Source organism: Diprion similis, chromosome 9, assembly GCF_021155765.1.
Source record: "Diprion similis isolate iyDipSimi1 chromosome 9, iyDipSimi1.1, whole genome shotgun sequence".
NCBI lineage: Eukaryota > Metazoa > Arthropoda > Insecta > Hymenoptera > Diprionidae > Diprion > Diprion similis.
In genome coordinates, this window is record NC_060113.1 from 7068106 (window position 1) to 7084659 (window position 16554).

The window sequence follows — 16554 nt, forward strand, 5'->3', positions numbered from 1 at the left end:
TCAAAATCATTTTAAATTTGAATGAAATAGTGATTTTTTCCCCGATGTTTCGTTACGATAACGTTACTAACTTCAATCTCGTATATATTCACATGGCTTTGAAACGGTTAATGCGGTATAGATATATATGGTAGATATATGATAATTTTATTTTCCGTAATAAAATGGTATAACACTACATCCGGTCGATGGAAACTGGGTTGCTGAGTTGTCAGGCCAAAAATATCCGACGCAAGCAACAGAAACATGTCAGCAAACCAACCACATCGTTGAAGCAAGCCACGACCCGTTACGTGAGAAACGAAAATTTACGCAAATCTTGCAAAGAGAAGGGGTCGCAGCTTTTTTCACAGTTCACCAGAAAGAGTGACGACCACTTTTATTGTATATATTTTATCGATGTGGAATTATAAAAAGATGAGGGAACGCGACCTGAATATTTTCTAATTGTAAATTTCACAAAAAAAGATGCGAAAATTGAGAAGCCGATTGATGATGACGTATGGGGGTCAAAATTGAATTATTTAAATTAGACAAATATCAGGTTTCGTTGAAAACAGATTTTAGATAATAATTTCAAAATAATTGATAGGAAAGAAACTGTCAACATTATATAATTTCAGAAAATGTGCTGGACAAGAACGAATGAAAAACTTGAACGATTGCCAATTCATATAAATTCGGTAAAATGGCAGTCATAATTACTTACGATCCATCGAATTTTAAATAGAAGTCAATAAAATTGATAAAAATTATAAACAAAATTTCTGAAAGATCGATTGTGGCTCAAATTTCCGATCGAAACGATATACCTCAAATTTCTTACCGCGGTGAGCGTTCGAAAACAAATTTCAATCGCGACGTTCTGCGAATTTCAAATTTATCGCATAGCGTTGAATTTATAGGCATTGTTAAATATAGTATATAAGATACATAACGTCCATAAATTCACAAATAACTTTTTGATCAATTGGAAGAAACAGCAAATGAAATTACTTCGTAACCTCGGTGTGCAAATATTCCTACGTCTGAAGTTCATTCTGCATTACCTATTTTTTCGGTCTTCCATTTTACATAATACTGTATTATTCAAGTTGAAACTGTTAATTCGATACGAAACCAAAAAACGTTGTGAAACAAGCCCAACAAACACAATCATACAACAATCCTTTTTTCAAATACATCAAAGTAACTAATTATAAGAGTTTAATAACCAGAATCGCGATATACATTCTGATAAAATAAAAACGGGAACAGTGACGTCACTGAGTCAGTTTTTTTCACACATTTTTAGACACTTGCTTTTAAGAAAAACGATTCTGATTAATCGTAAGGAAGAAAATTCCTAGAATATTTCAATTTCCTTACTTTTTCTTACTGTTTTATTATAAAATAATCGTTTAAACTATAATCAACACCCGGCTTTCCCGGGCTCAGAGAGACACACGTTGATGGCAAGAGCGGATCATATTTTTACACGATATAGCTAAAATAAAAAATATACACGGTCATAAAGTGAATAAATTTGCAGAAAATAGGGGTGAAAAAAATATGACATAAATTATTACACATTTCCTTGCATCAACCGGGGGTGAAAAACAGACATAAAGAAAAAGAAACTGGTTTCGATGTTGAAGAGCACAATATCGATGCAGTATACTTGGATGTTCGTTTTTCCAGACGTTTATTGGGTCGAGTGTGGAGGTTGTTTTCGGCCCGATACAGTGCGGCATTTATTTATAGATATAATAATGGTTAATTATATCTTGGTGCCGCGTGTTGTGGTGGTGGTGGTAGGTGATCCACGGCACTTCGTCCTACACATTGGCCGCTCGTTCCTGTTCTCTCAAGCTTTGCACACGTTCAAAACCGTCACCGGGATTCTGATACACATATAGACGATACGTGACGTTACGGCATGTATTACACTTATATCTCCTTGACTCTCTTAAAACTCAAAAGTCCCTATGACGTATATTCGTTAATAACTCCAGAACGACTGAACCGATATTCATTATTTTTTTTGCTACGGATATTTACAACGTCTGGCCATATTTTAGACTATATTTTTCTAGAACCGGATCAATAGTTTTCGAGAAGTAACAATATTTGTCAGCCAAGTCGGAAAGTGATCACACGCTCGTGCTGGTGAAGGAAAGTTATGCTTCAAGAGTTATCAAGATCTCGCTAAGCTCGTGAAAAACTTTCCGAAAGCATATATATAGTTATGTTTAACAGTTTCGCCAGAAAAAGGATTTGAAACAGTCTAAAGTTTTTAACGTAATTCTAATGATGCATCATTAGAAAAAGTCGTTATTCAGCAACTTTTAGGATTACCTCAAATTTAGCAATCGTTCAAAAACTCGGATTTTGTAACTTCAACTTCGTCATCAGTTATTCCAAAGGTGCAAAATTTTAGTTTTTTGTTTCAACGTTTTTCTATACGTTAACGTTACTGTTAAAATTTTCCGCGTTTTTCTAATATTTTCTCTGCCCCCCTCCCCCCCCCCCCCCCCATCCCCCACTCCTTGCTCTTACTTCCCGGGTTTTATTTTTCTTAATCCTATTTTCTTTCACATTTCAAAGTCTGCAGTTTCCAGGCCTGACGCCACGCTTGAATCGTTCCGAGGATGGCATCAGACGGCGAAAATACACACATGCCAGCCAAGGACCGACGAAAAACCTACGAGTCGTTCTCATTCCTCGTTCGCGCGTAAATTCGGTTTACAATATCGTTTTTCTTATTCTTCGGACCTTTGTAAATATACTGGAAACATCGGAGTTTTTTTTTTTTTTTTTTTTGTTACATTTCTGCAGACCTTTTCGCTACAGTTTTTCTACTGTTTGTAACCTTCGTAAGAGTTCTTTCAACGAGAAAAATTTCTGTAGTTGACGTTAGGTATCTACTGTAGAGTTCTTAATTATTTGTTATAATTTTTTACCAGAACCGAAAAAAATAATTCCGGATACGAAAGAAAAATTAGTTTTTCGCTTTGATAAGAAAATCTGGTGCATCATGTGTCACTAAAATTTTTCTTTATCATCATTTGTACTATATTTTCATTCTAGTTATATATTGAGATGATTTTTAATGTCAATGCAACAATAGTGTTTGATTGAAAAAATGTAGTAAGCTATAAATGACCAGATTCAATCTCGAAATAAGGAGAAAATTTACAGTAAATATCAAATTTTCCTCTGATTTAAACGATAGTTAAAGCGTTATTGTATCGAGACTTATTTTACAAAAATTTTCTAGTAAATAAACTAAATAAAATTTTCTTCAATGTGGCTAATTTGAGATTCTCAATACGCGATGGGTATTTTTGCAGTATTCGTATGATGATGAAACTTTGAAGAGATTTGTAGCTTCCGGCGGAAGAATTAACGGGAAAAATTGATACATATATGATATATATTTTATCTTAAATAGATGCCTGAAGAGAATTCTCAAATAAATAAATTATTTTCAAAGCAAGGTGGTTTCATCGCAACGGGAATCGGGAAAAACAAACAAGTGTCAGTCACTTGATGCGAATGAGTGTCAAGGCTCTGCAGCAGCAGCGAATACATAGACGGAGGAACTGCTGCCGGGGTTCCAATTTCAAAAATCCACACACGTATCTGCGTCTATTAATAATATCGACTTTTTGGCCCCTGATCCACGATATTCGAGTATTATATCTCACGTATGTACATCTGTGTATAATGCCAAAGTTATAATATGCGTGAAAGTTCGAATTCTAGGCTACATTTTTTATCACGTGACTGTAATGAGGTTTTGTACGGATTTCTGTTATTTGCATAAATCGAAATGGATGTTTAATGTTAGATTTCCTCGAAATTTATACGTATATATATAACACGTTTATAGCATAGCGTGGCGTTAATGGAGCTTTAAATTTACAGACACTTTTCAGTTTCTATTTTATATTTCTATTTTCGAATTAGTTTTTTTACATTAGTTTAATTAAATAAAAACTGTTCGTTGAATACTTCAAACTTGAGATAAAATTTGAGAAAGTGAATAAAAAAAAATTATAATCATGCTACATTTCAGCCAGTATGTACATACATTCAACTGTTCAACAGAGGCTCATCGATTGGAGGAAAAATACCAAGACATTTGCTTTTCTTTTCTTGACAATTTATACCTACGTAGAACTGGAACGAATCTGTAGTTCCATGATTTTTATGATGATAGTATTTTATCCGTAAGATACGATTACTTCAAGTATTAAAATACTTTGATGCATAAAAGAATTCTTGTCCCAAAAATATTCGGATTTCAATCATGAATAAAAGAATATTTCGAAGAAACTTACATTTTTTATTGATAATAATGTTTTTCTGAACCTCTGAATAAAAAAAAAAAAAACAGCTACCTTTCGAGGTTGTGCAATTCGTCGAGATTGAATTTTTTCTCAGATAGTAGCACTAATGCCAACTAAAACCTCCCAGTTACAAATTTTTTTCAACATTATTACTTTTACAATAAAATATATGTATACTGAGAAAAAAGTTATTTCCATGAGAAACTTTGATCACAAAGCAGACTATCTTAGAGTTGAGGTGAAATTCTGAAAAAAATTAAGGCAATTGTTTTTGAATTATTTGAAGTTGATTTTGGGATTGAGGAGGAAAAAATTCGTCAATATTCTAAATAATTTATATTATATCGTTGATTGTTTTCTGTATGTAAAGGTACTTTAACAGACTTCAGCTGTGCAAGTCTCACGTTCGTCAATTTTGTTTTAAATTTCTCACCTCATAATGCCAGTGAAAATATCGACTTGCAAATAAGAATATTTTCATATGTTTATCGCAAAAACTTTAAAAACATATCAGTGTTTGAAAATAACGTAGTTTCCTGAAATACAGAAGCAATTTTCATTCGAAACTCTACTTCGGTGTCTATATAAGCAACCGTGGTGGGAAGAAGGAAAATTGCAGATGTCTTAGATATAAAGAACCCTCAAACATTTCACATCAATTTACCTCTTCAATCAATGTTAACCTGAAGAAAAAACCAATACATAATGCATACGTATACGCTAATGGAAAGCGTACGTGAAGAATAGACTCACGGAGCCAATTTTAGTTTCAAGTTTTCAACCCACAGACGTTTCAGTGTCTAGTTCAAGGAGAATAAACGTTTTTCCGTGCGTAAGAAGAAATAAAAAAGAAGAAGAGAAAGAATAAAAAGCCGAAAACAATAAGACGTGGATTCTACATTATATAAATTTAAAAAGTTTAATTTCAATTTGGTCGACATTATGTTCAATTCAAATTACAAATATTACGTATAATATAAACGGCGTTGAAACTAACGGTTCACGGTTTCCTTTGTGCACAAGTTATAACATAAATTCTTGGTAGAATTTACGGATGGTAATTTAGCGCTTTAAATAATGAAGTAACTTATTACTGGATCAATATACCTACCCGCCAGTCGTGGGAAATTGACAGGTGCATAATAAGTCGTCGCTGCAGAGGGTCAGGTTCCATTAACCTGAGGTTGCAACTGAGGTGAAACCGTATTTAAAACCCTCGCGCTCCATGATAAATTATATTTATAATCCTTTGGAGTCGTGACCGCGCCCTAATTATCGGCAGGGTTGAAAGAGACAGATCCCGCTATCTGACGGAGGCCACGTGTACTTCAAAATTCTTTACCGACCGATCCGTCGAGTTTCTGTTTTACCATCCGTCGAAATTGATTGATCGAGGAGTTAAGAATGTGTAGATTTGAGCAGATTAGAAAACTTTTAAGTCGAAAGCAATGCATCGTCGGTAAGGTAGGGAACACGGAATATCATTACCATGTGAAATTGATATTTTGGTTAACAAAGAGACGTAGGCTCGTCATTGCTAAAAACGTCAGTGATCTCATCGAAGCTGGTTTTCCTAAATTAGAACGTTCAACATTCGTGTATTAAATTTACGAATAAATCGTAAATCAACACTGGATCACGTCTAGTCATTTTCGACGGCTTGTTCATCTGTATGTAGGTAAAAACAAAATTTTAACGAGCACAGATCATTCGAATTGAAATACACTTATTCCCAATTGTATGTAGTACGTTGATTATACACAAACGTCTGAACAAAAATCTTGCTGTACTTAATTTAAGTAAGTTATAATTCATTTGTTTCAACAACACCGAACCGAGCGGAAAACATGGAATTCTGGTAAGTTTACTCTCATGCTTGCGTAAATCTACGTGAAAAAAATTGTTCCTCTCACTGTATATACAAATAATTTTGTCATGTATTTTTAGGTTTGTTCAAGCAATACATCAGAGTGTCTGTCATCCTGTTTTACCGACGTCGATAACGGTTGTTAATATCAGGCGTGACAATATCGACGGTCCGCGAACCGGATCATCAGACATTGCCAAAAATTATCAAATATTGGGCTTAATCCTCTTACATCAATTTTCGAACAAAACACGACACTAAGTGTTGTCATTGGCCTATTCCGTTAGATCCGACCAATAAAATCACTTAATATCGATTTGTGTCAGAAAATTGATGCAATGGAAAGCGTCCATTGAAGTCTTCGAAGTCAGGATAACTGATAGAATAAAATTATGCTGACTATAGAGGAAATCGCATAGCTGATTTCCTACTATTTTGTAGATAAAAATTTCTTAGAATTCCTCCACAGCTTTCAATTTGGAAATAGATGATTTTAAATTTCATTTTACTTATATATACTGCGCTTGAGAAACAAAGAAAAAATATCTCGCTACAAACAGAATATACCTCTATAAAATGGGTGTAGTTTTCTCTCCATTTTTGGTTTTACATTACACAGACCTCTTCCGATGACAAAACCTCATTTCAGTGAGCGAGAAATCAACCGAGTGTACATAGGTATAAACCAGCTACGTTAAAGCAGAGATACGAGAGTACTTAAGTAAATGGTAAATATCCGACAGTCACAAAGAGAGAAAAAAATTATTCAATGATTCGGATACAAAATATAAATAAAAACTGCTCGTGTTTTTCTTGTCAATTCGTTAAGTCTTTGATAAATCAAATATTTCTTTCAATACATTATCAAATTATCAATCTATTTCGACTCAAGGCTGCGAAAAAAGGCTATTTATTTAGAAAATACTACACATTTTGCAATATTCTAGATAGTTTTTTTCACCATCACTTATATTCTCACTTCTCAATTTTCATATTACGCATAATATATAAATTTTTGTGTTAAAATACTTTTGACAAAATTATTTCTAATTGAGATTACGGAAAGATACTAGTAAAAAAGAGTGCATTGATAATTTTGGCCAAGTATTTCGTTAGGAATAGAAATATTTTTGCTTAAAAGCAGCTTTGATTTTCACCCACAATTTTTAAATTCAATATGTAATATTTCAAAGAATCTTTATCACTCAACTTGCGCAGCGTTCTGTGATTCGAAATATTTAATTTCTAGAGTAAATTATTTATCTCTCATCACAAAGTGATTTTACTTTACATTCAACCGCATCGAAGAAATGACAAATTTCGAGATCACACATCGCCATTAACCCATAAATTTCCACGAATCCGATTCATTCTCTGAATCACCGAGGGAGTACAAAATACGACGTCGCCACCTCTTAGAAGGAGTTTATACTCGGTATAATATTATATCTACTTGAAGACCGCATGAGACACGTTATAAGAAGTTTCATTATCGTTTCCGGTGGCGTCTGCCGGGTAGACGCATAATGTATAATGTATAACGACAAGAAAAGCGCGCGCCATATGCACCCTCCTTCCGAAATCTCGAGGACGCGTATAAGACGTTCGAGGACAGATAAGGACTTGGGCTTTCGAGCACGCACCTTCGCTTCTAAAAATAAAATGTCATACAATCGCAATCCAGCGATTGAACATGCAGACGTTACGAGAAAGTCGCATGTCGTCAACTTTCCTTCAAATATTAAAAAGCCCATTTTTTGTGACATTCTAGTACAAGTTGCATACTTCTAGGATGTTACCGACTGCCGGTAATGCATATCCTGAATCTTGAATCATTGCAGAGGATATGCAGTGATTCGAATGCGACTGATTACGTAATTTGTCATAAGTATGGAAGGTAGAGGTAAATAAAAGTATCTCATATGGTTTTTCAGCTGAAAAAGTGTCCACCAAAAAGCAACAAATATTCGTTCAACGAGTGACCAGAATGGTGCTGATAAGCAGTAAGGCTTCAATCTGATTGGCGCTTTTCTTTTAAATATAATGGTACTCTAGCTACATCAACACCATCTTAATTTCAGTATATTTTAGAGATAGTCCTGCTTACCACTACCCTCCATAGTCAAAAGGCGAACTCACCGATTGTGGCGGCAACGGTGAAGTTCGATTATCGTAACCCCTGTAAGCGCCGGGATGCGATCTTGCCCCATTGAGTGATCCATAGCCAGGCGTCGTTGCGTTGTTACCATCGGTAGATACCGTGTTCTGAAGATCGGCGAGGAGGGCATCTGGAAGCAAGCAAGTCAAACTTTATCTCATGCAAGCATGGTCGAAGATCCGGTTACGTATTATCGTATCGTATAATAAATATAGCAGGGATTGGATAAGGCGTGAGTAGAAATCGAGTGCAGGCTTGGCCCTAACTCTTAAGTTCGTTGAGGTATGGACAAAAGAATATATAACATGTATATCGATATTACCACCCCTGTAATAATATAATAAAGAAGTGTGTTACATTTTTTATTTTTTTTTTTTAAATTTCAATTAAAACATTGCACGATAAAATTTATTAATCACTTCTGCTGCTGTTTTTACGTAAGGCAGAAAGGAATTCCCAAATTTTTATTAGGTTGAATTTAAAAACTTCAACATAATTAGATACAAAGATGAAATTCATCTGCTTTAAGTGCTATAAGTGTTTGAGGAACTGTCGTAGAGAGTAATATCTATAATACTTAAGTAACAAATTTTTAAGGTCATTTTTATTTGCCATACTGCAAATCTTCATTAATTACAGCAATCACATTATGTGTCTAACCATCAACGTTGTTTAAATTCAATTTTATTTCGCATCGAGAAAAGAAGAAAGGAATCTTAATTTTTGAAGTAGACGATATAATTATTTCTTTTATACCTAGGTTTAATTTTCTAGTATAAAATTGATTTTCATTTTCTATTATTCGTTTAGAAGAATTTCAAAAATACACATAATTATTGTTGCAAGAACGATGAATGCCGTTATGAATTGAACTGTCTTTCTTGTTGCGGTTTGCGAATGATCAGCATAATTATGCTTACTCTCCACATGTCAGCGAATAATTCCTTGTTATGCATATTCAAAGAATGTCTGTAGCCTGCGTTACAGAAAACAATGCGTCAAACTGCAAACCACTTGAGTAATTGACATATTTTAAGAATAATTTTATTGCAATAATTTATTAATAAACCATTGCAAGATTTCATATATGTATCATAACATAGACATTCATACATCGTGTAATAATAACTATTGAGGAAACTTTGTTTCTTTCATTTTTTCAACCAAAATTGTATGAAAAAAGTTCACATTCATTTTTCATTATTTTTCGTAAAATTACGAATGAAATTCTAATTAGATGCAACCAACGATGAAAATGTTTCGATCTCTAATTCAGAATCTGTCTAATTATTATTTTATTTTCTGTTAACTAATTACTTAGGTAAAACTTCATATATACGTTTCTCAAGGGGTATATAATTTTTTATGAAATATCGACATGTTTCTACGTCTAAAAAAATATACGTAATGCACAGATGTATATACGAAATACGTATAAAATTGGTGGTGTTTCATAAAAAAAATGTATAATAAAGAAATAATTTTAAAGTTTGAATAATTTTTTATTAAATGCTTGTCAATTTCCCCTTTCAACTATTAGCAAACTTGTATATTTACATAAAGCAGATTCATCACATTCATATTTCACGTTCATTAGTGAGGTATACTTGAAAAATTCAAGATTAAGAATAATATTATTTTTCGTAAAATCTATTATATTTATTAATTACAACATCCAGTGATAGATACAGAAAATATTAAAATGCATATCTCGAATGAAAAAACCAGTTGTGATTAAGAGAAAAATGCGCTAAATAGGTGTAACAAATGTTATAGTAAGTGATTCAAACCCGAGACAGGATGTAATGCGTAATGTTCATTAATGGTTTTCCCATTGGCTGACTATTTCCTTGGAATAAAAACTGGAACGAGTTTCCTTTCTAATCAAATTTCATGCATCAATGACAAGCGCCTAGGAGAAACAAACGATACATTGCTCATAGACATGTAAAATTTCTATAGAGAGAAAACTCGTTTCAGTTTTGATTCCGAAAAATAGTTAGCTACTTGGAAACCATTAATGAACATTACTCAAACGAATTGCTTAAGGTCAAAAACATTCGACGTTAGTATACAAGAGAGAAAAGCGTGTTAATAAAATTATAAGTCATCATACTTGAAAGTGAAAATTTGCGAGTGAATGAAGTAAATTCATTTCAATCAGCAATAAAGCGTTTTAAAAATACTTCTTTCATAATCTTCCGACGTGGAACAATGCAGTCGAGATATGCATAAGGTTCTATTCTGTTACGCATTTTGTGACATGCGCGTGGATCATTATATATCGTAAATTATATATTGTGTCCGTGAATTATCATGTGTAGGTAAGTATATATTCTCTCTTGAATTCCTGACTCCTAATGCAACAAAACTACCACATAGATCCCGTGCAAAGTCTATAATTTATACGGTAAAATGTAAATGCGCTGTACATGACGATACACTCTGCAGATAGATACCAACGCTTAGAAGAGTTAGTTTATTTCATGGATTAAGAAATAGTGTTTATCGCAGGTTAAACGAAAAAATTCGCAATTAAGAACCTTGGATTTGCTACTTATTTCAGGACGTATAAACGGTTCAAATTACCCAAGAACCCTCGCGACCGGCGCGCCTGAATTGCATGGACAAACTGTACCTTTAACCTCACACAAGAGCGTCGATGACGTCAGTCGCATCAACGACCGAGTCGCGACTGCTGCGATTTCTGAACGAATCATAAAGAACCTGATATACTCAATATTGAAGTCAGTCAGGTTGTTGTAACGATTGCATATGATAAACAAGTCGTTATTTTAAAATTTCGAATTCCACTTTCTCTCTGAAATCGAGTAAACCGTACTAATAACCAATGAAAACAAACTACTTTACATATTTTGAAAACTTGCCTCCCTCCAAATCATTTCAATAGCGTTTCTAACCTTGCACTTTTGGTGATTGTGATTACAACGCGTTAAAGACGCTATATACAAGATATCTTTTTGCCTTGAATGCAATTATCCCAGCATCAAACGACCAGTAAAATCGTTATCTTAACAAAATTGCACCAAGAATACAAATCGTCCAGCGAATAAAAACCGCTCCTACATCAACCATAAAAACCAAAAACACACTAGACAACGACTTCGATTCTCACCTAGGCTTACGAGGTTGTTCGAGGCCCCATTACGGGCCCGCTGAGGATCATAGACTTCGTAAAGGTCGTTACTATCGGTCGACCTCCTAGCGTAGGCGCACTGACTGTCCATTTTTTCAAGTCGAAGAAAAATGCACGCACCCACTTATTATACCCTGATAAAATATCACCACCAAACCACACTTCCGCGTTCAAAATGTAAAAAAAAAACGAAAAACAGGGTTAGTAACTGGGTCTCTTCGACTGTGCAATTCCTATACCCAAAAGTGCTCGGTAATAATATATTTATACACTATTCCACAGCGTTCGTCTACAGTGAAGTTGAGTGGGACCGACCGACCAACCGACTGACTGACTGTGAATTGCTTGCTCTGACGAGAAGGTCGCCGGTCGGCTGTCCGCCGATTGCGTTGGGACTCTCTTTGGGCTTCCGCGAAGCATTCCCTCAAGGAGGTAACGCAGAATATGGAGGAGAGGCTGTCGCCTTCTCTCCGTCACCCAACGTGGGTCGCAAGGGGGGGGGGGGGGGGGGGGCGAAACGGTGGAAACGTGAGCGGCAGAGGATCCGTTGCGACGTCCGGGAGAATGGGGGGGGAGGGGGGAGAAGAGAGGGGGGGAGGGGGTCCAACGTGACGAAATTTTTCTATAATCTCCGCTACGCGACGACGCGCGTCTTCAGAATTTTGTTATCTCGGGTCTTTCGCCCCACTTCACGTGGAATCGTGTTTTATTGGGGGGGGGGGGGGGGGGGGGGGGGGTTAGGTTTAAGACTTCGGTTGTTTTAGGAATTTTTATGAATTTTTTTGTAGGCTAGAAAGGAATGTTTATAATTTTTTGAAACTTTGAGAATATTTTATGTATATGTGTTCGAGTGAATATTGTAATTTTTTTTAAGTACTTGGTCGGAAAATATGGAAAATATCAGCTGCAACCCGTTGGAGGTCACCGTTAGACGTATTTGTTTGTGTATATTCCGAGGGACACAGTTTTCATCTGAAATCAATATGTCTTTGTTTTATATGAACTGAACTCCCCCCCCCCCCCCCCCCCCCCCCCCCCTTACAAAAGAAATTGAAAATTTCATTTTTTTAGAGGTGTTTAAACACAAGAGCATAATTCTTTGCCATTTTCTTATAACTGTTTTTGCAATAAAAAAATACTTTAAACAATAATTATTATACTGTTACTTCAAATTTCAATTCACATACGAGAAGAAAGACATGTCCTTAAAATTAATTTCAAATCCTACTGATTTCAGATGAAAACTGTGGCCTCCAGAATGTACACAATCCGATGGTGATCTTCGATGGGTGGCAGCTGATAACTTCCATACTTTCCGAGGAAATACTTTAAAAAAATTGCGATATTTATTTGAATATATGTATAAAATTTGCTCAAAAGTTTCAATAAATTATATACGTTCCTTTCCTGCGAAAAGAATTCATGAAAATTACTAAATCTCTCTCTCTCTCCCTCTCTCTATTTCTTATTTGAACGGAAATTCATTAACTATACCAAATCTATAAATTTTATTACTAATAACGCATGTGAAAAAAAAAAATACCTGATAATTTGATTTCATCCGCAAGTATGGCTAATAAATATTGCTAATAAATATCATTATATGTATACGACTTTAGTGTGACTACTGCTGTACATTTTATACTTACGTTCTACAGAAAAGATCGATGTGTATGTGTCAAGAGCAAGACGTTCCAACGTAGCTCATTGCATAGTTTCGAAACGTGAATGAGCTTGAAGCCTTGGCTAAAAGCCCAGAGGTTAGATTTTTTTTCTTTTCGAACGTTTAGTTTGGTTTTGTCTTGTTTGGTTTTTCGCGGGCTTGCAAATCTATTTTACGACTTGTGAATCATTGCGTGAATGTTTTCAAAACCAACGTAGCAGCAATATTAATTACATAGATGAATAAAACGAATGAGATAATAAACTTTGGATCAATCGACATGAAAAAATAATGCATTATATGTATAATATTACGTGTCATTGTTAATAGAATTCACGTATATCTCAGATTTCTCATCAATTAATCAATTTTCACACGACGACGTGAAATCTCATAACGTGTAATCAACGTGTAACGTTAATTGTGCTATTTTTACTTACTAATATAACGCTCCCAGCGTTTATGACGCTCCAGAGTTGCCGAACGGACAGACGTAATTGGGGACATCGGTTTCACAGCGGTACTCGTCATTTTCACAATCAGTCAATTTATTACACAGAATACACTTCGCCGTATACCACTTACACAAGATTTTCGTTCTCAGGACAGTTCTGTGTCATACGAAAGAGATTTCCGGATGTTTAATAATCTAATCCAGGGATTCCTATGAGGTAAATATACTCCAAAGTTATTCAGTCGATTTATCCAAGCTCGAGGATTGATATCGACTCAATAACAATTTCAATTAACCATGTATGACTTACTGATACTGAGATATCTAACGAGACGTAATTTCGATCACAGAATTAAGGCACGATTCAACACTGAACAGAGAATCAAAATAAAGAAATGAGGAATTGTGGCTCTCATCGTTTCGAGAGTCAAGGAATATCCGAGATGTGTTTTTTATGAACCCATGAGATCCTTAGATAAGAAATTTTCAAGATCTCTTTTATCTGTAATCCGCAAAATCGATATTGTTTGTGTAGCGTGTTGATCAGAATATCAGACCTAACGTGACGTTTCGAAAACTTTTTGGTTTCAGACACTCCTGAGAACTTGAAGGTGGACTGAAATTGATCAACTCAAAGGTGACGAATAGATAAATTCCACGTGAAAACGTGTTGGAGATGCACGTTCAGAACAATTTTTATTCAGTATTTATACACACCGAGTGTTTCGTTTTTCAACGAATGGTTTAAACTAATTTTCAACAGCGTTGAAAAAACTGATTCTTGTAAACAGCAAAGTTATTTTAAATGGATATGCAGCCCTAGTTTCACACATACAAATACAATCCAAAATCGATCCTTGATACTGAACTCAAAAACACCAAAGAAACACCACGGTATTGATATTTTTATCAACATTGATGTTGTAAGGATGAATAACTACAAAATTCGCGTATCACGATCACAGCCCAACTCAACCTAAGTCACTACACGAAACTGTGAAATAAAGAGCCGATAATTGAAGGTGTGCCAGAGATTGATGAACAAAGATAAGAAGTCCGATCGATTTACGTAACGGAACACTGAGTTGGGCGAAGGCCGTGAACCAGATCCCACTCAAACCTGACGAACGATGGTATCAGGTACAGTTAAATACGCAAAAAAGTTATCGCTAAAAGTCACATCACTCGAATATCCCATAGTGGTCCACCTAATTTCATGTTAGAAGGCAACATGGTTGGGTGATAAGTAATGAAGAATGGCACTATGGAAGGTGTTAAACCCCCGTAACTGTCTGAAATCATCAGCTACGAAAGTCTAATTCTCTGTCGAGTGATATGAAAGAGAGTTTAATCACTTAACAGTGTGGACCACTTCAGAATTCGAGAAAATTGTGGGATCGATACCGAAATTTTTTCAAAGCGGATCACCTAAACGGATGTTGAGTGTAAAATCCGAACAAAGGATAGCAGAAAGACGGAGAAGAATAAGTAAGAAGAAGCAGCGGAAGCACGGAAATGTTGTCGCGTGTTGGCAAAGCAAACCGACAACTGGGCTGCGGACTGGCCCTGCATCCATGAACTATAAGGCTACTACTACGTATATACGTGTATTTGGAACAACTACCACACGTTAGTCTACAGCCTAGGGTTTTCACCTAGTTACGTCGTCGTAGCTAATCTGCCAAAAATAAACGCGACCACCGCACTCGGCCCACCCGCTCGACCCTACACAGTTTTCTCAGTATTGTGAGGTTTATGTAAGAAAACACCTGAGCATTGCCTCTGATCGGTTTACACTCAGGTATACACGCGCACGTGCGATTCCATTTTATAAAGAGTTCGATGATCGGTGGATCATCTCTTGCTATTTACAAATGTGAAAAGCACAGATTCAGGAATTGTTACGAAGTGTTAGAACATGATAATCGGCCAAGACCAGAGATTTTTCAGAATCGATGGAAGTCATTTTACTTACTAACCGATCATCTCCAATTAGTGAATATCGTGCGAAAATAAACAATCATCACCATTGTCGTAAGACTTAAAGTTGTGAAGTTAGTCTGACTTTAGTTGTCAGGGTATCTATCTCTTCAGAAAAGTACTAGCTAATTTCAACGAAACAATTTACCGTGAAAGATAAAATCAGTTCGTAAATATCTGGCCTCTTTACATTCTTATATACATCGAAATCATTCTGCCATTACAGAAATACTCAGAAAAAACAACTAAAAAAAAAAAAAAAAAAAAAAAAAAAAAATTATCACAGAAAATGTGGTGAATAAGATATGCAAACACCCACAAGGGTGAGACAACTTGAAAGTGATTTGGTAATCGGCATGCTGACTCTCCTAACCACGAGAAGAAGAAGAGATATACCACCTACACAAATTGGCGCGCTCTCCTAGGTATATACAGAGTGTTCATGTTTAGTTACACTCACGTGCATAATGGCGGATGGTGACCCATATAATACGAATCTATAAAGGCGTGGCTTTATCATGATGCATGCCTGCAGTCTGTGGTTGATGAACAACTTCAGTAGTTTGGTGATACACGATTTGGCAGTTAAAGGCAATGTCGCGACGTAACAACCCTCCTTCAGGTTTCATTCGTAGCAGTAAATGGCTTTGATGAAGTTTCAATGCCAGTTCATTTGTAGGTAAATTAGGTCAATCTCACGGTCTTAAGTTTACGATGATTAAAACCCTTGTTATTTCTTCAGAACAACATTTCAACCCCGATTGAGCTGATATTGTGTTTTGATTTGTCATATTATAAGTTTTCCCGGACAGTATTGGTTTCGTAGTACCTTGTAACCAGAGTAAGTAAATAAAGTCTGGGGAAAAAATGAAAACTCCTATTTCCCAAGGAAACTTTCTAGCAATACATCTGGGTATCATTGATTAACTGGTCTCGTGAAG

The 16554-nt window shown here is 35.4% G+C and overlaps 1 protein-coding gene across 6 annotated transcripts in view; it reads right to left on the minus strand.

The window, feature by feature from the left end:
* Positions 1-16554, minus strand: part of LOC124410641 (leupaxin) — a 46133-nt gene that overhangs the window by 9537 nt on the left and 20042 nt on the right. For 4 of the 6 annotated variants that reach the window (XM_046889157.1, XM_046889154.1, XM_046889158.1 and 1 more), the window contains one exon: positions 8341-8489. In XM_046889157.1, coding sequence (XP_046745113.1) covers positions 8341-8489 — 149 coding nt within the window. Of the gene's footprint in view, positions 1-8340; positions 8490-11495; positions 11629-13619; positions 13737-16554 lie in introns of those variants that run through there. The other 2 variants (XM_046889155.1, XM_046889153.1) reach the window with 2 other exon arrangements.